This window comes from Salvia miltiorrhiza, chromosome 7, assembly GCF_028751815.1.
Source record: "Salvia miltiorrhiza cultivar Shanhuang (shh) chromosome 7, IMPLAD_Smil_shh, whole genome shotgun sequence".
Classification (NCBI taxonomy): domain Eukaryota; kingdom Viridiplantae; phylum Streptophyta; class Magnoliopsida; order Lamiales; family Lamiaceae; genus Salvia; species Salvia miltiorrhiza.
Window position 1 is genome coordinate 40,156,382 of NC_080393.1, and position 23,782 is coordinate 40,180,163.

At 35.6% G+C, this 23,782-nt stretch overlaps 1 protein-coding gene across 1 annotated transcript; it reads right to left on the bottom strand.

Moving 5' to 3' along the window:
* Positions 1-10,961: 10,961 nt before the first annotated feature.
* On the bottom strand, positions 10,962-16,185 carry LOC130992936 (embryogenesis-associated protein EMB8). The gene is made up of 8 exons (XM_057917666.1): positions 15,688-16,185; positions 14,996-15,124; positions 14,609-14,740; positions 12,712-12,854; positions 12,498-12,595; positions 12,329-12,423; positions 11,897-11,950; positions 10,962-11,465 (listed from the first exon to the last, which is right to left on the bottom strand). Exons 1-8 carry the CDS (start codon positions 16,102-16,104, stop codon positions 11,268-11,270), a joined length of 1,266 nt encoding a protein of 421 aa, XP_057773649.1. The 5' UTR covers positions 16,105-16,185; the 3' UTR covers positions 10,962-11,267.
* Between the last annotated feature and the right edge of the window lie 7,597 nt (positions 16,186-23,782).

A 23,782-nucleotide genomic window follows, 5' to 3' on the forward strand; every position in this document is an offset into this window, starting at 1 on the left:
GTGTGGCGATTATTGGTTTAATCCTGGAAGAGAATGAAATATAGGGATCCAGAAGTAAGTCTAAGCTCAACCGTTCCCGTATGATTCCAGAGAGAGGTGGTTTGTACAGCTCTGATAATAAAGACAGCTCTAGTTCAGACATCAAGCAAAGGACTTCTAGATCTGGCGTAAGCAACTCTACAATAAAGACAAGGATCCGACAAGTGGCTGACATCTTTCATGGGTTGTATGTCTATATCAATTTAGTTAGTACATATGGAGCGCGTGTAACACTGAAAAAGATCGAAATACCCATCTATGTAATTCTATAAATAGCCCTATTGTATTATGTATTAAACAAGATATATGCAATACCACATTCCGATTACTTTTCTTTTAAAAACATGGAAACGCAGGTGATTTGATAAAGATCTCACACCATCCAACCAAACTTTTTTCCACACATCTCTTCAATACAAGCTCTAAATGATTGAGGCAAGTATCGAAAGAGTTCTCATATACAGTGAAGTCATCCATGAAGACTTCGATACAATTTTCCAACAAATCAAAGAATATGCTAATCATGCACCTTTCAAAGGTTCCAGGTGCATTGCATAGGCCAAATGGCATTCTTCGATAGGTGAATGTTCCAAACACACAAGTAAAATTGGTTTTCTCTTAATCCTCGTGAACTACAAATATTTGCCTATAACCAAAATAGCCATCTAGAAAGCAGTAATAGGAATTACCAGCAAGACGTTCGAGAATCTGATCGATAAATGGCAGTGGGAAGTGGTTCTTGCGCGTGATCAGGTTCAGCTTTCTATAGTCTATACAAAATCTCCACCCTGTGTGTAGTTGTGTCGGCACCAGCTCTCCCTGCTCATTTTCAACAACTTGTATGCCCGACTTCTAAGTATATGTGGTGCATGAACTCCGTAGTCTAATACCTTTAATGTTTGCCAGTGGCCACCCGATGGCTTCCTTGTTCTCCTGTAAAACGCTGACCAGTCGTTCCTCTTTTACCACGGTTAGGTCTGAACTGATGATTACTCGGAGTGTCTCATCAGGTCCAAAATAAGCATATTGCAGGTGTTTTGGCAGCTTCTTGAGTTCCAAGACAGGTGTTTTGTCTATCAAAGAAAGTAGCTTCTTGTGTTGGCCATATTAAGAAAACAACTATGGATTGCCTTCTGCGGATCCTCCAACTGAGTAAACCTCCTGGATAATTTCTTTTATATTCTGGTCCACTTCTGATTATACTTCCAGGGTACTCTCCTTAAGAGAGTACAACTCTATGATAATCTCTTTCATGGTCCAATCCTCTATATAGGTTGCATCACGGTCGGTCAGACTAAACTGTATCACCTTATCCATTGTGTCGTTCGAGGCGAACTCAATACCTTGTTCTTGAACCAATGACTCAAACACATCAACCATCTCCACTATTTCCAGTCTTTATTTCCTTTTCATGGTCTCGAATATGTTGAATTATTCTAACTCACCATCGAATTCATATGTGAGCACTCTGATTTTCATATCGATCTAAGTTCCTACGGTCATCATGAATGATCTTCCTAGAAAAATGGTATTTTTCCCAACCTCTAGTCCAATATCTAATGCATAGAAATCAGTGGGAAGATTAGATATCCCACCTTTATCAGTACATCCTCCACCATACCTTCTGGATAAGCGTTAGACCTATCAGCTAGCTGTATGACCAAACGGGTGTTTCTCAGTTGTCCAATGTCCAACCAATTGAAAATGGCCAATGGCATCACATTTGTTGAGGCCCCTAAATCCATCATAGCCTTATCCATGTTATTTCCTCCGATATTACAAGGAATGGTGAACATCCCTGGATCCTTGCGTTTTGGAGGTAGCTTCCGTTGGATCACAACCGACACACCTTCACCTATTACATATTGAACTTTCTCTTTCATTTTCACCTTTCTCGAACAAAGGTCCTTGAGGAACTTAGCATACTTGGGAATTTGTTGGATTGCATCAAGAAGTGGAATGCTATGTTCCACCTTCTAGAACATCTTCATCATCTCATTTGCTTCTTTCTCCTTGGCTTTCGGTCCCAATCTTCTGGGGTAGGGTGGCTCTGTTTGCTCCTCACGACTGGGTTGTCCGGCGGTTAGACCTGTACTGACCTCTCCTACCTTTTCTTTTCTTTTTGCAGTTTCTGCTTCAGCCAAAAGTTCTTCTATGTTCTTTTCATCGCCTTCCAACTCAGTAAGGATTACTTGAGCTTCTTCTCTAGGATTAATTCCTTGAGGGGGGAGGTTTCCCGGCATTTACTTCCATCTTGGCTAGAGCTTTAGTCAAGTGGCTGATTTGCTAATTAGTTTGGTTCATACTGGCACGAACCTCATTCCATAATTTCTCACTTTCCTTTGTTAGATTTTCAATGGCTTCCTCCTATAGTGCTCATCTCTGATGCGACAGCTGATACACTTGCTACTTCTGAGGTGGGTAAGCCTATTGCTGCGGTGGTCCTACTCGGTACCATGACTGCTGCTGGTGTTGGTTATACTGTTGTCATGGCCTTCGTATGCCCATATTATTCTGTTAGGATGATCCCTCCATCCTAGATTGTAAGTGTTGGAGAATGGATCATATTTTCGATGGTATCCTTTATTTCATCCCATGGTGTTCACGTTCACGATGTCTTCACTAAAATTCGAGCAATTCTCAGAATGATGCCCGGTAGCATTGCATAGGCCACATTGTCGTACCTTCTTTGGTATGGTTAAGCCACTCAACAGTGTTTTAATTTCCTTCATTTCCTTGCTCAGCGTTGTTATATCCTCGTTTCCTTCATTTTTGGAGGGTAGCTTCTTGTTCCTCTCGTATTTTTCTTCTTGTGATTCTTCAGCCATTGTCCCTAGTAGTTGGAAGATTTCCAGGGGTGTCTTGCTCATCAATGATCCACTACAAGCGGCTAGCACTAGCCCACAATCATTCCCCTGCATCCCTTTTATGAAACTTTCAACTTGACCCTTCAGAGAGATTTGGTGATGAGGGCAATTGCTCAATAGCCGTTTGAAACGAGTCCAGTACTCTTAGAAGGATTCTAGCCCATCTTGTTTGATATTACGGATCTCCCATCTCATCCATTCTACTCTTGTGGCTGGGAAGAGTTCTTCTAAGAAGCACGGTTGCATATGTGCCCAAGTGGTTACACTTCATTCCGGCACGTCATACAACCATCTCCTTGCTTGATCCACCAATGGAAATGGAAATAAGATCAGCTTTACGTACTCCTGTTGCTCCTCACTCGATTGGTGCAACACTGCCATTTCGAAGTCCTGGAGATGGGTGTGAGGGTCGTCCCTAGCATATCCGTTGAACTTCAGTAAGACCTAAATCAGTGATGGTTTCAGGTCATACCGACGTGGTGTGAACAGGTTCTTCGATAGAGTGATCCCATTGGGCCTCAAATTGAGGTTAGTTGGATATGCCAACAGTTTGAGGGTCTGCGCCTGTTGTGGTTCCGACATAGCTTCGCATCTCGCTGTCCGTGCTACTGCGCACCAACCTCACCAACCTTTTTCAAGTTCCTTAGCCCTGCACCTAAATAGTAGACATAACTCGCGGGATATCCATTTCCGATAACATGTTCTACCGGTTATTGATATATATACGATGCATGAGGTGAGTCTCTTGGTCAATAACCATGGCTTTAAACCTCATCACTGTTGATGGGTAGTTACTGGAGAAGCCCGTGACTGAAGAGGGATGTTGTATCCCAACACTACTCGTTCCTCGCCTTCAAGATCTAAAATACTATTGTTGATATTGCTCATCTACTCGGTCATAGGCATACTGGACATTACACCCGCTAGATCCGAACTATCCACGATATATGTTCAAACCCTTCCAGAACTGAACCGAACGCACAACAGCCTCTCAAATGTCTCACATATCAATAATTAATCCTTTTTCTTCTGAAATCTCACTAAGGGAATTACTCATACATAATGAAAGACATAAATGCGTATTGAAATAAACTCATGCAATAGGTAAAATGTACAATACTTTAATATAAAAAGTACCTAAGGCAAATTTCTTTGGCTTTGTTCCTTGCACCGAATCCAAATACGAAAAGCAATAAATTGTTCTTGCGGAAATGTAAATAAATAAAAGTAAATTGTTTTCTTGGGTGCACTGTGAAATAGAGTTTAAGAGATATGGTGCCAAAAGTCTCTCTCCAGCCACACATGCGGGACTTCAAATAGTTGCTCGGTTGTAGTCAAACCCTAGCTTGCCGGTAGACCATATCGGACAACTGATTTCCTTCCATATTTAGCTAGATCCTTGATTGATCTGATTGATTGTGGACTTCCAGCTGATGATTGGGTCAACTCTACCTTCTTCCAGATTCTTCTCTTGCCATAATTCGCCACAATTTGCAGGGCAATCTTCTCCACGCATATTTCCTTATTGAGCTCCAACTTCTAGTTGTTGTTGACAGGCATGGTCGTACTGGCTGCTTCCTTCGATTAGCCTCACACCAGGTGGTACACTTCGGGGACCCTCGCTGCTCAGAGGTGTTCTGAGTGGTACGTCTCCGAGCTTTCTTCCTAGTGAATTTGTTAAAAAGTAGTCGGGCTAATTTTTCTTTGGTAATGCCCATTCCGACCATCTTCTGCGCATATGCCCTGGACTAAGCCTCCTTCCCTTAGAATACCTGCTTTCTCCCCGATATGACCATTGCAAACACAAAAGAAGAGAAAAATAGGCCAAACGGCCCAAAAGTCGAAGACGCATCAGACCTACCACCAATTTGGGTGTAATTAAGCCCTTCCACCCTTTCTTCTTAGCCAATCTCGCCGAAAAATTAAAATCTACATGCACTGACCCCCACCACCACCACAACCCCCTACCTACTTTTGATCCCATCATCTTCGCGATCGAGCTTCGTCGCAAGGACAAGCAATGGGAGAACCACTACTTCCAGACGCACCACCACGAGCCGTCGTCCGCATTCTCCTCACCTCTGTCGGTGTCGGCTCACAAGTCGCAGTCGAAGTGGAAGGATTTTATCCATGCTGAGGACTACTTGAATGACGAGGAACGCTTCAATGTGACCAACAGACTGATGCTCTTGTTTCCCAAGATCGAGGTCGCCCTCGCCAAAATAAAAACTTGAATCACACAGCTACAGACATGACAGTCCATGATTTCATTCTATAGCTTCAGATTTATCAATTCAACTGGTTTGTAACTACCCCCAAAAATAATAGACTTTGTGGATCGACATTTACTTAGCCAATGTATTTGCTTGTTTGTAATAATGAATACCCCAAGTTACATGAAAAAGTTAATGCAACAGGCAACAAAAGCATCTACACAGGCAAAGAGCTAAAAATTAATTTTCCATTACTGCAGAAGAAAACAAAAACCAAAACTTTATACACAACAAGAAATGTGCAAATAAAGATTATCAATCGAATTACTCACGGGACGCGAGCAGACAGAGTTGCTGCAAAATGTTATGGCCGCGGAGTCCATTTTCAGATCAAGCTAATTAGATTATCAGATACTGGTGGATTGCCGAAATTGCTAGCCACTGGAGGTGGAGTCCATTGTTTCCTCTTGGTGGATTGCCGAAAATTGCCATCCACTGGAGACAGGGTCCATTTTTTCCTCTTGGTGGATTATCGAAAATTGCCAGACACCGGTTTTCGGCATAAAGGCCAAACCAGACTGATAGATTTTTAGGCCAAATTTTGTATGTGTTTGATTATAGGGTTAAGTATCAAATACACCCATAACATAGATACAAAGATGAAAAAAAAAAAAAAAAACCACACGCAAACGCAACCACCTCTACACCACACAAAGGTGGAAAAATAACTGCACGCATGTGAAACCACTATACACACAAAGGTGGGAAAACTACCCACACAAAAGTGGAAAAATTACCGCACGCAGCCGAAATTGAACCCAAGACCTCTCACAAACGAGAGTCTTTGGGTGCCTCAGCTTTGCCACTTGAGCTAGGTCTCATTGATAAAATTTTATTTACATTAAACATCGTAAAATGTGAATTGACTATTAAGGTATTCTGTGTACCACATACTATGAAATTCAATTTTCGGAATGTTGCTAAATATATTGGTTTATATACTCCCTCCGTTCATCAAATAAATACCTATTTGGGAGTAACACGAATTTTAAGATTTTGATGAAGTGTATGTGATTAAAATAAAAGCATCTCTAATGGGGCTCAAGAAGCGAGTACACACCCGACTCGCATGAGCCCCTTGCCTTACGCATTCGGTGCAGACAGAGAAGAGAGAACGTGCGTGGTGCGGACGCACTAATCAGAAAATATATATATATATATATATATATTAATCTTTTGAAATGGTCGATTTGTTTTAATTTTTTTCCCTCTACTTTGTCTAGCGCTTGTGAATAGTCAAATGGTGTTACAAAAAATCTATATATACACCATCTCATTCTTATAATTTTCTTGCATATAATCTTTCACGAAAAGTGTTTTACATTAATAGCCATTCCTCTTTTGAATTAAGTTGGGATATTTTCGAGCTCACAAACACATACAAAATTCTACGATAAAGCCAATCAATGCCAGTAGCGGTTATCTTTGTCTCTTTCTAGTTGCACTCTGCCGTCAAGCTCCACCACGCGCTGCCGAGATGCTCTACTTCTCGTCGCAGATGTACAATTTATCTGTCCTATCATTTTTCTTTTTTATATTGCTTTATGTATTTTGTTGATAAGTGTGTGAATTTGGTTGATTTTTTTTTTTTTTTAGAAGAGTGAATTTGGTTGATGAGTATATGTCATTGACTAAAGATCTGAAGACCATGGAAGGGATTGATAATTTTTTGGGGATACTTTACGTCAACTACGAAGTTACTTCTCATTCGATTGACACTTACTCGGAAAGACGTAATGAGGTGCACAATGAGATGATGGTGATAAGGAATGTGGAATTAATTCTCAGTTCAAGAAGGTTTAGTTGATTTTAAATTATAATATTTTGTTTTGGTATATGAGTATTTTGTGCTTAGTTCTATGTACTTGTGAGGATTTGCAATTATGCATCATAGTTGCTATATTGTGTGATATATTGCTACTTCTCAATATTCGGATTTATTTTTCAATACCTACTTAATTAAAATAATAAAAAATCATTTTTTTAGGAATATAAAATTCATGAGTTACTTAACTTATATAAAGTAGATATAATCAATATAGTATCAACATAGTATCATTAAAATAAAGATAAATTAATCAATAAATCAAGTTATAATCAATATAGTCTAGTTAAAATAAAGATGAATTCATTTTATAGTTGGATAAGTGTTCAAATCAATGACCAATCTACACATTGTTTTTATATAATGAACATTATTATTTTGTTAAAATTTCATCAAAATGTCAAGATATTTTTTTTCGAAGTTTCTATTAGTATAAAATAAATTTTGATCTTAACAGAGAACAAATCTCAGTCGTTGATCTTATCTAATCTAACGGTCAGCATTTATTCACGTCATGTTCAACAAATTTTTCCAAAAATTTAGTATATTTTGATGAACGTATAACGAAATGACCGATATGTTCAATATAATTTGACAAACATGGGCGTGTTCGTGTATATAGAGAAGGGCTACCGTGAAAACACTTCTTAAAATAAAAATAAAAACGTTTTTCAATGTACGAATTTTATGTAGAACACTATGAATTCATCCAACAGGGTTACGAATTATGAAAAATAAATTTTTGCTACCTTTGGGATTCGAACTCAGAACCACGAATTCATCCAACAGGGTTACGAATCAACCGTAGATCTTGATGATCTAAGGGCTGAAAATTGTTTATATTTTATATTTTAAGAAGTGTTTTTATTTTATCCCTCCCCTATATATATATATATATATATATATATATATATATATATATATTATTAGAGAAGGGCTACCGTGAAAACACTTCTTAAAATAAAAATAAAAACGTTTTTTAATATACGAATTTTATGTAGAACATGTATGAATTCATCCAATAGGGTTACGAATTGTGAAAAATAAATTTCTGCTACCTTTGGGATTCGAACTCAGGACCACGAATTCATCCAACAGGGTTACGCATCAACCGTAGATCTTGATGATCTAATGGTTGAAAATTGTTTATATTTTATATTTTAATAAGTGTTTTTTGTTTTAGCCCTATATATATATGTATATATATAGGAAAAGGTTCAATAGAGAAAGGTAAATGTTGAAAGAAGGGAGAAACAATCTTATTCATTGATCATGATCCATCGAACGGTCAATAATTAAGATTAAATCTCATGTCCAGATTTTGACGAACATATAAATAATTATGATGAACATATCAATAATTTTTTATAAACGGAAGTATTTGTTGCAAAGACGTATTTGTTCAAAATCTCGTGCTCCAGGATTCGGACCCCAAACGTTCAATAAAATTATTGGTATGTTCATAAAAAATTATTGACATTTCAACGTTTCTCAGTTTCGCAAAAAAAAAAAAAAAATTCACCATAGAACCTAATCCTATGTGTGTGTGTGTGTGTGTGTGTGTGTGGTTAAGTTCCATAGAGAATTATATTTTTCGAGAATGAATAATATCGAACAAATCTATAAATTTTACGAAAGATTAACATAACTAATGAACATACATATTTAGTAAATATAGTGAAAATTTCGTCATCCTCGGGATTTGAACCCAAATCAAAATGCTTGTTCATACGATACATTAATTGATTCATTGATATTATAGATTTGTTCGCTATTTTTTCACGCATTCTCCATGGAACATTTCTCTCTCTCTCTCTCTCTCTCTCTCTCTCTCTCTCTCTCTCTATATATATATATATATATATATATATATATATATATATATATAGGGGAGAGCTAGGGTAAAATAGGAATAGATCTACACCATTGATCTACCCATAATCTAATGATGGAGATTTAATTTTAGAGAAATCATATGTAAATATATGAATTATGTGTAGAACATGTATGAATTCGTTGTGTAAATATATGAATTGCGAAAATTAATTTTTTGTTACATATAACATTCGAACTTAGGACCATGAATTCTTCCAACATATATAAGATTCGAACTCAAAATGTTGTTATACTCAACAAAAAATTGTGTTTTGTCCATTGAAAAATTGTGATTATTCATTACATATTATATTCATGGATAATACACTTTATTCAGCATAACATTTTTATTATTTACACTTTGAGTGAAAATTGTGTTATATTCCTTGAAATATAATACTCCCTCCGTCCTATAAAAACATGCATAGTTTGAGACTGCACATGATTTAAGAAATCCTGTAAAGTGTAGTGTAAGTGGAGAAAGGGTCCCACATTGATTGTGATGTTTAGTAGGAGAATTATTACTATAAATGGGCTATGCATGTTTTTATAGGACGGACGAAAAAGGAAAACTATGCATGTTTTTATGGGACTGAGGGTGTATTTTGTTTATTAACAAATTGTGATTATTCATTACGTATTATATTCATGAATAATATTATTGATATCTGGTTGATAACTCGAAAAAATATTTAACATAAAACTTTTCGAATATGCTTAACAAAATTACGAACATCTAAATAAAATATTTAAATTTTTCTTGCTGGCATAAAATATTTAACATAAAACATTTCGAAAAAACGTACAAAAATTACGAACAACTAAATAAATATATTGTACAAATAAGAACCAAAAACATATTAGAAACTCTAAAATAACTGCAATAAATACGAATCTTTCCATGTAAAAAATACGATTGTGAATATCTTGAAGATATGAATTTTCGGTTACTATTAAATAGACTATTACAAAATTGGCCTTTTCATATGGAAAAAAGGCAATAAATCCCAATAAATCACATCCATCAGATTTGAAATATGAACCTCCAGGATTTATGCTTTATTCTCAATATTGTCATTCTTTATTGAACCTATCTTTATATGCAAAAGAGATTTTGGGTCAACTGCATACCATGTGGTGGATTTGAAATATTACATTTCTTCACAATAATGTTTACTTTTATTCATAAGAATTTTTACTTTTAGTTATTTTCACTCGTTAATACTGTTATTCTTAACTATTTGGTCAAGTAATTATTATCGCACAAAAAGTAATTATTGTTACAATGAAATGTAATATTTCTAAATTATTACATTATTAATAATAATTGTTACTTTTATTCATGTGAACTTGTACTACTACATAAGTATACACTAGCATTTGCACTCGTGCAACGCACAAAAAATATTTTTATATTTTATTATATATAAAATTGATTAACATTTGATTATTATATAAAAAATTCTAAATATAATTAAAAATACTATAATTTAAGATAAATATATTTTAGTTTAATATAAAAATAATAAAGAATAGTTCATATTAATAAAAAATTATATTATGAAAAAAGAAAACAATAAAAGTTAAAAGATAATTGAAAAAAAAAATAGATTTATTCAAAAAAAAAAGAGGAGAGAGGAGAGAGAATTTTCTTAAATTTTAATCTTTAAATAAATATAATTTTTATATTTTAAATCCAATATTTACATAACATATATCAAATTAAAGCTCTTATCATGATGTTTAATTTGATATGCATATCAAATATTTTATAATTAGTCGAATTTCACAATTTTAAAAAAGAAATAAAATAGAAAAATAAGAAGTTAAAGAAAAAGAAAAAAATAGATATATATAACTTATAAATAAAGTTTTAATTTTCTTCTAATTACAAAATTGCCACTCAATTATGAAATTGATTTGATATCAATTTGAAATTGAAAATTCTATTTTTAATATAGTATAGATACATTTGTGCGAACAAATATATATTTTATGCTTATTAAAAATAACCCACCGCATGGGATGTGGTCAATCGCACAGGAGACCAAGCCGTCTTTATATATATAGTATTTGTAAGTGTTTTATATTGTTAGGATCGAGTCATAAGCCACCCATATCTAACAAATCTTGACTGTTTTACACGACTCCCTCCATTTAATGTAGGGAGAGACATATGTAACCGCTACTTTAGGGATAAACCCTATACATCCCATAAATATTGGTAAGGGAAACGTTTGATTTTCTCATGGTATCCCAATGAATCGGAAAAATGATATAGCTGCAGCATTATTCTATCTCGCTATAGTTCTGTCGGGATGGGGTGTGTATATATATATATATTTCGAGTGCAATCATATTAAAGTGACTAAATAAGAGTGAGTAAATTTATACCTCAAGCTGGTGAAGACTCTCATCGTTGAGGCTTGCAGAAGATATAGTAGTTGAGATAGCCTGCTCCAAGTGTTGCAGAAAATCCATAACTATGGGGTCGGTCCACGGAGCTCCTCGTGGAGCTTCCGCGCCAGCCACCCAACCCAAATGGCCACCTTTCGGAGTAACTATCAGCATACAGTTGGGATTTTTCTGAGGTACAGGGTTCCGGAGATGGAAAAAACGGGAAAAGGAAAAGAGTCAGACGATCTAACCGTTCTGGATGAGCTACTCCAAGGGGAAAAGCACCTTATACATAAATTGAAAACTTCTTGCTTATAGCCACATTTTTACTTATTAGAACATCCACTTTATCTATCTGATGAACAATTTATTCACCACAATATGCACTGCGAAGGACAATATTTGATAGAAAGAAATTCAAAATGCAATATAATTGTTGGGGCACATGAACAGAAAGGCAATATTTCTCAAAATGCAGAAGTTGAGAGATGTTTCTAAGAACGTTTTTAATGGTACACTTTAATTATTCAATAAGTGCTTTTAAATCATATGTTCAAATAAATAATATGGAAATGGACATTAGTGAAATAGAAATGCATAACAGACGAGAGAAGTTGAACCTGTATGTCCTCACGAGGAATTCCTCGAGATGGCGCAATTGGATCATTCTCAGCCTGAAAACCATTTGTAGGTTTAGCATCTGAGCTGGATTATCCAACAGATAATTATATCCACTATGGTAAACTTTCATCCCAAAGATATCTCTATTCACATAGATCAATTTAGCGAAAAGACAAAGCAGGGAGAAAACCTTAAGTGGTGAACACAAAGGAGGTGGCAAAAGAACAGATTTCAAGAACAACTGAGAGAAATGAAAATATGGAGGCTTAAAATAAAGAAGTTGTGTGATTCTGCACAAGTTCGCATCATTTCAAGACGTATAGGAATAAGGAAATTCAGCAATAGACCAACCATGTATTCCTGGGTTAGTATCAAGAGAGAATAAGCTTTAGGATTTCCATAAAACCCATAAACTGCAAAACAATACTTGCCTGGATGCATAACAGAGGTATTGTGACATTCTTTATGAAATCTGAACTGCTTGAGTTGGAGTAATAGTCATCCACAGATTTAAATCCAAATGATACTGACGGGTCAAGAAGAGCAAACAGTTAGTGGTCAATGGTGCCAGGGTTTATGCATATGTAAACATATATAAACCTCGTGTTAGTCCCTCATCAAATTCTCTAACAGATTTAGCATTAGCAGCCAATGGGATATTAAATTCTCCTCCGATATCCTCAAATAAGAGTGCATGCCTGAAAAGGAAATTATTACATTTAGATCTTGTACAAGACATTGAACGAGAAGAAAATAAGATTTTAGGAATTTATATATGTGTAGAAGCATAGAAAATGAAATAACTCCATCGTACTTTCTGAAAATTTTGCACAGTGAATTTGCCAGAGCTTTGTCATAAATGATGTTAAAGCCTTTACGGAAATCTTCATCTGCAATTATCAAATTAAATGGATTGCATAAGGATACAGCACCAGCAAGAGGGCAAGAGAAAGATCCCTGTGATAAAAGAATATGCATAAGAATAGGAGCACTGAACAATGGAACTAAAACTTAAAGCCCAGTTCTACAGAATACAAAGACAAACTCGTTTGTAGATATAAGAAAACTAACCACAAGTTATGACACCCTGACGAGAGACACGTATTGTACATGAGAACAAACCTGTGTTTTATCTAATAGAAAATCTACATGTAACTTTCCTCTCGAACACTAGTTTGTCAACAGATGGAAGTGTGTGAGATCATGTGCTCAGCACCCTATTTAAAATGCATCTCAACATCCCATTCAAAAATCATGCCTCACACTAAAAGAATGTGAGATCATGTATTCAACAACCTAAAACTTAAACCCTAAGTCTCTAACCCATCATTGTACCCCTAAACCTGAAACATGAATCTCTAATCATACTTTGTTTGCATTAACGGTTTCATTATGAAGCATATAAAAGCTTTAGCTTACTAATGAAAAAAACCCAGAACAACTTAACGAATTGGGTGTGTGCTCTTATCAACTGCTATAAAAACAAGCAAGTTATTCGTGAAAGGTTTCTAAAGCGAGCTGGGTTGTGTCATAAATTGGGAAAGCTATGCGATTGATACATTGCATATTATGACTAGGATACTCCCTCCGTCCCGCTATTGATGGCACGTATTCCATTTTGGGCTGTCCCATTAATAATGGCACGTTTCTATTTTAGGAAATAATAAGGAATAGATAATCGTAATTAAAGCACTAATTAAATACCTAATAAAACCTACTTTAATTAAAAACTAACACTCTCACTTTAACTCTCTCTCTCTCTGTTTCAAAAAAAAACTCTCTCACTCCCGTTTACTCTCTCTCTCTCTCTCTCACATGCTGCACCATCGCCGCCTCTCCTCTTCCCCGGCGACGGCGCGGCAACTCCACATCCACCCACCGCCTCCGCATCCAACCACTCTCCTCCGCGACTTCTCTCTTTCTCCTCTGCGTGTCACCTCCACTTCAGCCGGATCTCTCTGTCACAGTCGTCTCGCCTCTCTCTCGCTCCAGCCGCCTCCACCATCACCTCCTCCACCGTAGCGCCACCTCCTGTACTGCGCCGGCCCCCATCCACCCCCCTCTGCCTCCGCCCTCCCGCCTCCACCCCCGCGTTGCCTAAGCGCCTCCGCCCGAGTGCCTTCACTGGTGGCTTCTCTGTGTCGACCAGATCCGAGAGAGAGAATAGAGGCTTGAGTTGGGGATCTGAAATCGGCCGTGGTGGCGGCCTTATGGCCGTGCAGTCGCCGAAAATCTAAGAGGAATTCAACCACAATTTGAAGCCTAGGGTTTTAATTGCGTATGACTATTTCTTGAGTTTCTTGAATTTTAGGCTGCTGAAGATGAGGATTTCTTGGGTTTTTTAAAACACTATTGGATTTGAATGATGGTGAATTGAGGGGAGCCGGCGCCGGCGCCGCCGGCGCCGGCGTTGGACTGGCCGGTGTTGAGTCAGCCTTAGGGTGTGTTACTTTATTAAGATTAATTAAATCAATTAACACATGTGGGCCATACAACCTTTCTACTAATATAGCTCTCCTAAATACCCGTGCCGAAAAGAAACGAGCCATAAATAGCGGGACGGAGGGAGTATTTGCTAAAGAAATAATAAATGGTAAACTTAAAGTAAATGTGATCTGAAAAATAGGGCATAGTAAGTGGCACATAACTAAAAGAAAGCATAAGTCAGAATTTTAGTTAAAAATTGAAAAGCTTGAATTTAATTAAATTACCTGACCCACATAGCGAACCAGAATATTAGCTCCAAGAGACCAGCCAACGGCATATAAATTAGCTCTTGAATAGCGGCTGCCAACATGGTCCACTACTTCAGAAATATCTCCTAGAAATGAAGCTGAATAGAACTGCAACAATTTAGGGTAAATGAAAGGCTATCAACTGAAGAATATTGTTATTAACATATTCGGCTACCAAACTCTGATGATATTATTGGTTCATTGGCATTTACGAACAAGAGCAGCACCAGAACTATATGTTTTCATGGTCCATTATTCAATATTTCAGCATAGGATGCAGGATAAGGACACAACAGAGATAGATCAAGGATAAAGATGGCATCTTTAATCGTAACAGAAGAAAGGCTCAAAGAAATGCAGTACCTGAGCTGTGGTAACAGGGCTGCTACCGCAACCTCTGCTGTTAAATACCACCACTCGCCATCCTTCACTCCTGGCTCGCAATAGCATATGCCTCACATATGTGTCCTGGCTACCACCAGTGAGACCTGGCTGCAATCACCCATTGTCAATACTTCCTCGACCTACAACACATAGGTTATGTGCTTATTGAATTTTCGTGGACAAAAGCTTTCCACAGTCCGTGGCTACAATTTTTGTGCTTCTTTACCTTAATGTTGAACATTTTTTAGTTTGCTCCTTAAAAACACGTCTGAGCATAACAATACAAATAGTGGTTCTACTAAAGCTACCATACTCCATGTAGTTCACACCAAACGGTGCCAACTCCTGAATGTGAACAGTGAGGTCTAGGGTTCAAATCTCACTGCTCCCTCCTCCCCCAAGTCAAAAAGTCTACCCGAGCCAAATTTCCGGATATTTACTAAGTTAACATGGAAATAACTGGAATGGAATTCTTCTCTTACTTTTATATATATAAAAACAAAAAACAAAAAACAAAAAATCATGACTAGAAATCTCCTCAACCGCCATATAATAATTTGATAACAAACGGTAAATCAGCATGACTTGATCCTAAGAAGACATATCCAAATTAAAGATTCAAGGCAATTTTCAGTAATTCGGTGATTAACCCCTGCATAGTGTTAGCATACCAGCAAAATGAGAATTGGAGACTCCAAAGGCAAGCTACGGTCGTCTCCGGAGACCCAATCGAGGGCGACAGCGCCGCCGTCGCTAGTGCGGAGGCACTCGCGGCGGAACCTGACGTCGGGTAGTGAGCGGAAAAATGCGGCGAAAATAGTCTCGACGTGCCGATTGGAAGCGATCAAGGGGTAAGGAACGTAGGGAATATGAGGGGCTTTGAATGCAGGGATGAATGTGTCGGCGCCTCCGCCAACGACTTCGAGAGAGGGGTGGAGCTCACTGGAGCACTCCGGCATTCTGGCGGCGGTGGCGCGGAGAGTAGAGAAATAAGGGGGTCTGATGAGGGTGAGAGCGAAGGGAAGATGAGGTAGGTGGCGGAGAGAGGCGGAGAGAGGGGTGGCGAAGCCGAAGGTGGCTCTCGCCATTGGTCGGCAGCAGAGGAATGTGTGGCTGTCTTCCAACTTCCAAGTTCCAACTGCTCTCTCGTAACTGAGTTCGACCGTCTCTCACAACTAGTATTATACCCACGCGATGCGTGGTCCATATTTCTTTCGTAATTAGCATAGTAAGAAAAGCATAATGATAAGTGTTTAATAAACAAAGAAACGTTTAGTTTGGTGGATGAGATAGATATGAAGATTAATATGATTTGAGGAGTGATTAAATAATTTATCTAACTTTGGGGTGATAAATAATCACTCAATTAAATGATTAGATGCAGGCTAGATTATCAATCATGGGCCCGATCATGCAAGTCAAACACTTGATTAAGGTGAATTATTTTATCAACCATGCCTTATCACTTAAGTCAAACACCTCTAAAAATGATTTTATCTTACTTTCTAAGTGTCATAAACTACATTATTAAAAATGTAATCAAATTACTAATTCACTATATATAAGGAAAATTATAGGTGTTTTAATATTTTATTCAAATAATTTATTTATTTTTTGTAATTGTTGAGATAAGTCAAGATAGATAAAATTAAAGATATGTCATATCTTAGTGTTTGATAGACCAAGATTAAATATAAATACTATAAATTAGTTGTTTGATAGTTTAGATTAAAATTTAGATTCAGTAGTCAATTTACCATTATAACCTTATATTAAAGTAATTGGTAAAATTAAATTAATAATATACAAAAATGATGAAAATTAAATTCATTTTTTTAATTGGAAACGATGATGGGAATTCATAATTGCATATGGAGATAAATTTGAATTAACTGTTTTATTTACTCCCGACTAAATTAAACCCAACTTATTGTTTTTTTAGGAAAAGCCCAATTTATTGTTAAAAAAATGAATTCATTTTCTTTTCTACAAACAAAAATAAGAAGAAGAAACTATTGCCGAAAATCCTGAATTTTAAACACCATCGACCAACTATTGCCGGAGCTATTGCTAAAATAGAATAAATCTATCCACATTTTTTAGAATTCCCAAATCATCAACGAGAGATTTCCTTTTCCCTAGTAAAAAAATATATAAAATTATTGCATATTAGTATACAAATATTATTCTACTAAACTCACTTTTTTTTAACTCCCTTGGATATATGAATTATTTAAATGTATTTACATTATACTAATTATAATTAATTTTATAGAAAAGAGACAATTCTACCCTTCCAATTAATTTCCATTGTTTTATTGATTTTCGAAATATATATATAAAATTGCAAAACATAATTAAAATATAAAAAATACTACTACGCCTACTCCTATTCATATTCCTTCTTTTTTTTTTTTTCTGTTCAACTTTTTTCATTTCTTTTTTGCTTTTGTTCAATTTTTTCCCTTCTTTCTTTCTTTCTGTTCGGCTTCTTTTTCTTATTTGTTTCTACCAAGTAAAGGCTGGAGAAATTCTAAAGTTTTTTCCCCTTTATCCGGAAGAGCTTTGTGTTACATGAAGTTTGACAATTGGATGGCTAAAAAGTTGATTGGATTTTTAAGCTAAATATGATTATTTGTGAATCCAATATAATTATCGAATTATTGGATATGTGAATCTGGGAGAATTGCATAAATCTAAAAGGAATACTTCATTCACCGAAAATCTTCCATCCGTTTCTTCTTCTACTATCAGATAGGGCTGAGCAACGAACCGACCGAACCGAAAAAACCGACCGAACCGATCATTTCCGGTTCGGTTCGGTTTTAGAATTTCTGGTTGTCGGTTCGGTTCGGTTTTTAAGTATAAAAACCGATGGGTATCGGTTCGGTTGTCGGTTTTTTAGTTTTGGTTCGGTTATGAACCGAACCGAACCGAACCGATATATATATATATATATATATATATTATTAAATATATTATTTATAATATATTAATATATTTATTATACTAAATAGTAAATATAAAATTCAAATTGGAACAACCCTACACCTAAATCAATTATGCACTGTACGCACACTACACACCCACCGCTTCCTCTTTCTCCCCCATCCCCTCAGCGGCCAGACCAGCGCCACCACGCTTCCTTCGCCGGCGACTCAACACGCTTCCACCACGCATCCTTCCCCCGGTCACCCTGACGAAGCAGCAGCAGACCAGCGCCGCTCCTCCGCCACCCAGCAGATCGGCTCCCAGCAGACCTCCGCCGCCTAGCAGACAGCGCCGCTCCTCAGGTTCTTCTCCTCCGGCGCCACTCCTCGGTTCTCCTCCTCCGGCGCCACTCCTCGGTTCTCCTCCGGCGCCCAGCTTGTTTATTTTCTTTTGCTTGTTTATTTTTGTTTTACTAAGGTACTAAGAAAGTAATTTCTCCTCCTCCACTCACCTGCTGATTTTATGGTTATTTTTGAAAAAAAAAATAATGGTTCGGTTCGGTTACCGACCGAAACCGATCGGTTTCGATTGGTTCGGTTTTGATCGGTTTTTGTCATTTCAATGGTTCGGTTCGGTCCTACTTCTAGCCAAGTCGGTTCGGTTTCGGTTTTTGTAAAACGGGTCGGTTCGGTTCGGTTTTGAACCGATGCTCAGCCCTACTATCAGATTCTTCTTGTTTAAGGTTGGGGAGGTTTTTGAGGGTTTTCATTTGTTTAACAAATTTTAAACTTTTGTAAAAGATTCATTTTAGTTTTTTAAAATCTTTCAAACTTTTAGATTTTTTTTAATATTAAATATATATACATATATAGATATATTTATGATAAATTATTTATTCAAATAAAAAGAAGCTCAAACTTACACAAACCAATATCCAAGATTTTATAAAATTGATTACATTTAACAAACATTTTTTTTTCCTTCATCAACATTGTTCTTTTCACATGTATCAAATAAAAAAAAATGGCCCAACTTTATTAAATAAAACTAAATCCAACAATTAAAATCAAGCCCAAAGTTAAAACACACACACACTCTCTCTCTCATACAACAATCGGTCTCCTATTCCAAAAACAAAAAAACAATCGGTCTCCACACTTGAAGAAAATCGGAGTCCTCTCTCTCTCTCACTCTCTCTCTCTCTCTCCTCGTATCTCCCCATCTCTCTCAATCTTACAAACACACACAACATCCCTCACCGCCTCCTACACCGGCGAAGGGCGCCGCCCTCGGCCACCGCGACCACCGGTATCTCCCCCCTTTCGCCTCTCGTTCCCTGTCCTTCCCCATCTATCACTCACTGTGCACGGCGAGGCTGCACATGCAGCGCCACCTCTGTCGCCACGCCACGGTCACCATCTCCATGCCTTCCATATTAATTTATAGATTGTGAGCTCAAGTTTAAAACTATGATTAGTTTGATATAAAGAATTCTAATATTCTTTGCTAACGTGAAATTGCAAGCATATTTAATTTAAATCCAAGTGTGTAGCTCCTTATTTTTAAACCCAACTGAATACATGTTCATAATTTAACTCCAAGTGTAAAATTTTAAACCATGTAGAATTTCCTATTTTAATACGGACATAAGTACACATTTTTTTTTTTTTTTAATTTGTTACAACCAAAGAAATGAAAAAACTCACTCACACTCTAGCTCCTAAGGTGACTCGAACCCCCGACCTATTGGTTGGTGGGGAGAAAGAATATAAATATCAATTTCTAAACAATTTAGAATATAGCGAACCAATTACTTCACAATCATATCAATTCACATAAAACCATTAGTCCAATCGAAGAAAAAACATAGAAAAATAAATTTATTAGAGCAAACTCCATGAACTCCACTGAATAAAAGTGTAATTTTTTTTGGGGCCACACTTAAAGAAAGTCCAAAACAACTACTACTAATTGTTTATAATTGTTATATATTTTATTCGGTAATCAAATCATGTTTTAAAATGATACATAACAATTTAGTAATAATAAACTGATTCTTAGATTATTTATTGAATTTTTTACTTTATTCATTACTGTTATATATGTTATTTAGTGATCAAAATGAATTTATACTTAAGTTATTCGTTATAGTTTGATAGTTTAATTTATTTTATGAATAAACTAATATAATTAAAAAAATGCGTACAACTGATAATAGGCAAAATTGAAAAAATACACAATATTTCCAAATGAATGACACGTATACTACATGAATGACTTATAATATATATATAATTGTTCCAAGTGGCAAAAATAAAAAACACAATATTTTCAAATGAATCACACGTATACTATCATCATTAATGTCACAATGTGTAGAATTTTTTGGAAAAAAAGGAACATAAAAGGAAGACAAAATAAAAAAAAAAAAGATTCAAAAATATCAATTAGATACCTACCGAATTAAAATAGATTTGATTTCGAGACACTATTAAAACTACGGTTACAATTAAATATAAATTTACGTAAATAGCCTTAAATATAGTTAACCGTATAATTAAAAGAAATAAACATATAAAAGGCGGAAGACTCCTAAACCGTTAGATCTAATAAAATGAAAGGCCAGGATCAATTCTTTATTCTCAAAATATATGCAATTTTCCATGGAGAGATTTTATTTAAATATTATAATAAAATTATATTTTTATTTCATTTATATGATAGTTGAATTATTATTAATTTTATATATAAAAATATATGAATATTTCTCGTGCTTTGTGCAAATGCTAGTTTTTATTAATAATGATAATTAGTACTCCTCCATCCATGAATCATCTTCCTATTTGGTGTTCGACACGGAACTTAAGAAAGCTGAAAAAGGTGATGTAAATGTGGTGTAAAAGACTAAAATGGTAGTGTTAATGTATTGTGGTTACTTTTACTAATCTTGCACTAACTATTTGGCATTATTTTATTAGGTGAATTAAATGAAAGCATTTAAATGAGAAAACATTAAATAAAAGTGCCGATTCAATAAATAAATAAACTTGAAATTCAGAAAATAAATAAATAATTAAATAGAAAATTCAGAAAATAAATAAATAAATACATAAATAAACTGGAAAATAAATAAATTGGAAATAATTTTTTCAGAAAATAAATAAACTGAAAATTCGAAAATGAATAAATAAATAAACTGAAAATTGAGAAAATAAATAAATAAACTGAAAATAAAGAAATAAATAAGTAAATAAACTGGAAAATAAATAAACTGAAAATTCAAAAATAAATAAATAAATAAATAAACTTGAAATTCAGAAAATAAATAAATAAACTGGAAATAAATAAATAAACTGAAAATTCAAAAATAAGTAAATAAACTGGAAATAAATAAATAAATAAGTAAATAAACTGGAAATAAATAAACTGAAAATTCAAAAATAAATAAATAAATAAACTTGAAAATGTTATAGTATATACACCAATAATTTTAATATAATGTTATAATTTTAATATTATGTGTGATATTATATATTCTATATTGTTAGTACATAACAGAAATTATAAAATACCTATATTTTTAATGTTTCGACTAATTCGATAATATTATAATTAAAACTTAATATTAATTAGAAATCTTGGAATAGATTTAAAATATATCAATAACAATTAACAAATAACAGGTAAATGGAGTAAAATTAATTTAAATATCATGCTTATCTTTTAAATTAATATATCTATGCTCATTCCAATGGAGTAATAAATATATAGTCTGATTCATATATTTATGCTCCATTCTAATGTTCATACCATATTTAAGAAAGATATTAATTACTTAAATTGAGGCTCGGATATAAATGTTAAAAATCCGAAAACAAATGCAAAAAGAAGAAACTTGATTAAGTAATATCATACTCATATTGAATAATTAATACTACTACATTTGAAAAAGTCAAAAGCTGATAAATCAATTGAAAGTGGTGCATTGATATGTGCAACCATAGTACAACTAACTTTTGGCTGAAAAGCAAAACCATTTTTATGGTTTACTCTTCTCTCTTCGTATCTCTTCGGCCCTCTCTCTCAATTTCACAGACACGCACACGACAGTGCACACTCATCTCCCACCTCCTCTTGCTCCGGCGAAGGGCGCCACCCTCAGCCACCGCCACCACCGGCATTCCCCCCTCTCGCTGCTGGTCGATCCCCCTTCTATTTATCCTTCACCGCGCACGGCGAGGCTGCACATGCAGCGCCGCCTCCGTCTCCACACCGCCGCCGCAATCACCATCTCCCCGCCTTCCACCACTTCACTGAAAAAGAAACCCCAAATCCCCCCTCAAATTTCAGAAACCCTCCCCCCTCAATCCCTAATTTGCTTCTCCCTTCTCAGTCCCCCTCTTTCCTTTCTGGCAAGCACCGCCGCCTCTGCCCTCACTCAGCCGGACGGTCGCGGCAAAGAATCGCCGCCTTCTCTTTCCTTCCCTGCTTCGACCAACCGCACTGCCTTCTTCTTCTTCGGCGTACAGCAACGTCGTGCCCTCACTCCCTGATGAGATAGACTGGTATTATACTAATCAATTTCTTGGAGACTTTAAAGTTAAAGTTCACATAAAATGAAATCAGATGGACCAGTATTTATGCTACTCAATTTCTTGGAGCCAAAGTATGTATCTGCATTTGTTTCATGGATAATGTTGTATTTAAATGAATATTGACCAATAGCAGCACAATGGATAAAAGCCATGACTGAAGCCTCTGAAGCTATTATCCAGCAGATAGAAAAAATTTGAGATATCTACTGTATTATAAGACGTGTGCTTAGGGGGGAAACTTGGTTGTGCCAAAACTGTACATTAATATGCAGTAGATAACAAGCCCAATCAACATTTTTAATATTTAATTAAATTTTTTTTCAAATCATTAATGTTCTATATTCATTCGGTTCCAATACTAATGTTCCACTTTTTTTTTAGGACGTCCTAATACAAATATCACATTTTTTTCTTGGCAATATGTTCTATTTCTATACCTAATATTTAAATAATTTTCAACAACTCATTTTATTTAATTTTTAGACATTTCTTAATTTATGTGCCCAAAAGCTATGAGACACTACTATTGAAACGGGGAGTATAATTTAACCGCACTTATATTTTATATTTATCATAATCACCCCAACCACTCAATCAAAATATTTTATATAATTATATTTTTATTAATTTTAATGATAATATTTGTTATTATGTTAAATATAAATGCATGTGACTCTGCAAAAAGTAAGAGCATTTCCAGGCTTCCAGCCCCAAAAATTAGAGCTGGATCGAGCTAGCATGATGGAAATATGGCGGGTTGGCAGACAGCTGAGGCTCGAGTGTGGTATGAAGCTTCATGCCTCGGCACGAAGACAAATGTCGAAGGCGCGTGTTTTCACGCATGAATTAAAACAAAAATCAAATCTGAATATAGTCGTTTGCAAACGGTAAATTTTTCTTTTCTTTTTTCTTTCTTTTGACCATTGCAATTTTTTTTTCTTTTTTTCTTCTATAAATACTGCACTTTCTCTTCTTTTTTCACATATTCTACAATCTCTCTACAATTTCTCCACACTCTTTAATTTTCATATCAACTTCAAGCAATGGAGGAAGATTTTGATGAATTTTTCAAGAAGTATTCTCATGTCATTCCAACTACCAACCCGATGATGGGGTTCGCTCATTTCTCCCAAGCGTCCAACACGTTAGAGGTGGGGCAACGTTCCACCCCCGGCGAACCAACCCCTCGCTGCCGACGAAGTGAAGCCAAAGGCTGCAAAGGGATCCCGTAGTGGCTACA

Coding starts and splice junctions, on each gene's coding strand:
- LOC130992936 (XM_057917666.1), bottom strand. CDS start 16,104: ATGGCGAGAGCCACCTTCGGCTTCGCCACCCCTCTCTCCGCCTCTCTC. Junction 14,741..14,995: donor GCCCTGTTACCACAGCTCAG/GTACTGCATTTC, acceptor AAATTGTTGCAG/TTCTATTCAGCTTCATTTCT. Junction 12,424..12,497: donor TGATGAGGGACTAACACGAG/GTTTATATATGT, acceptor TTGACCCGTCAG/TATCATTTGGATTTAAATCT.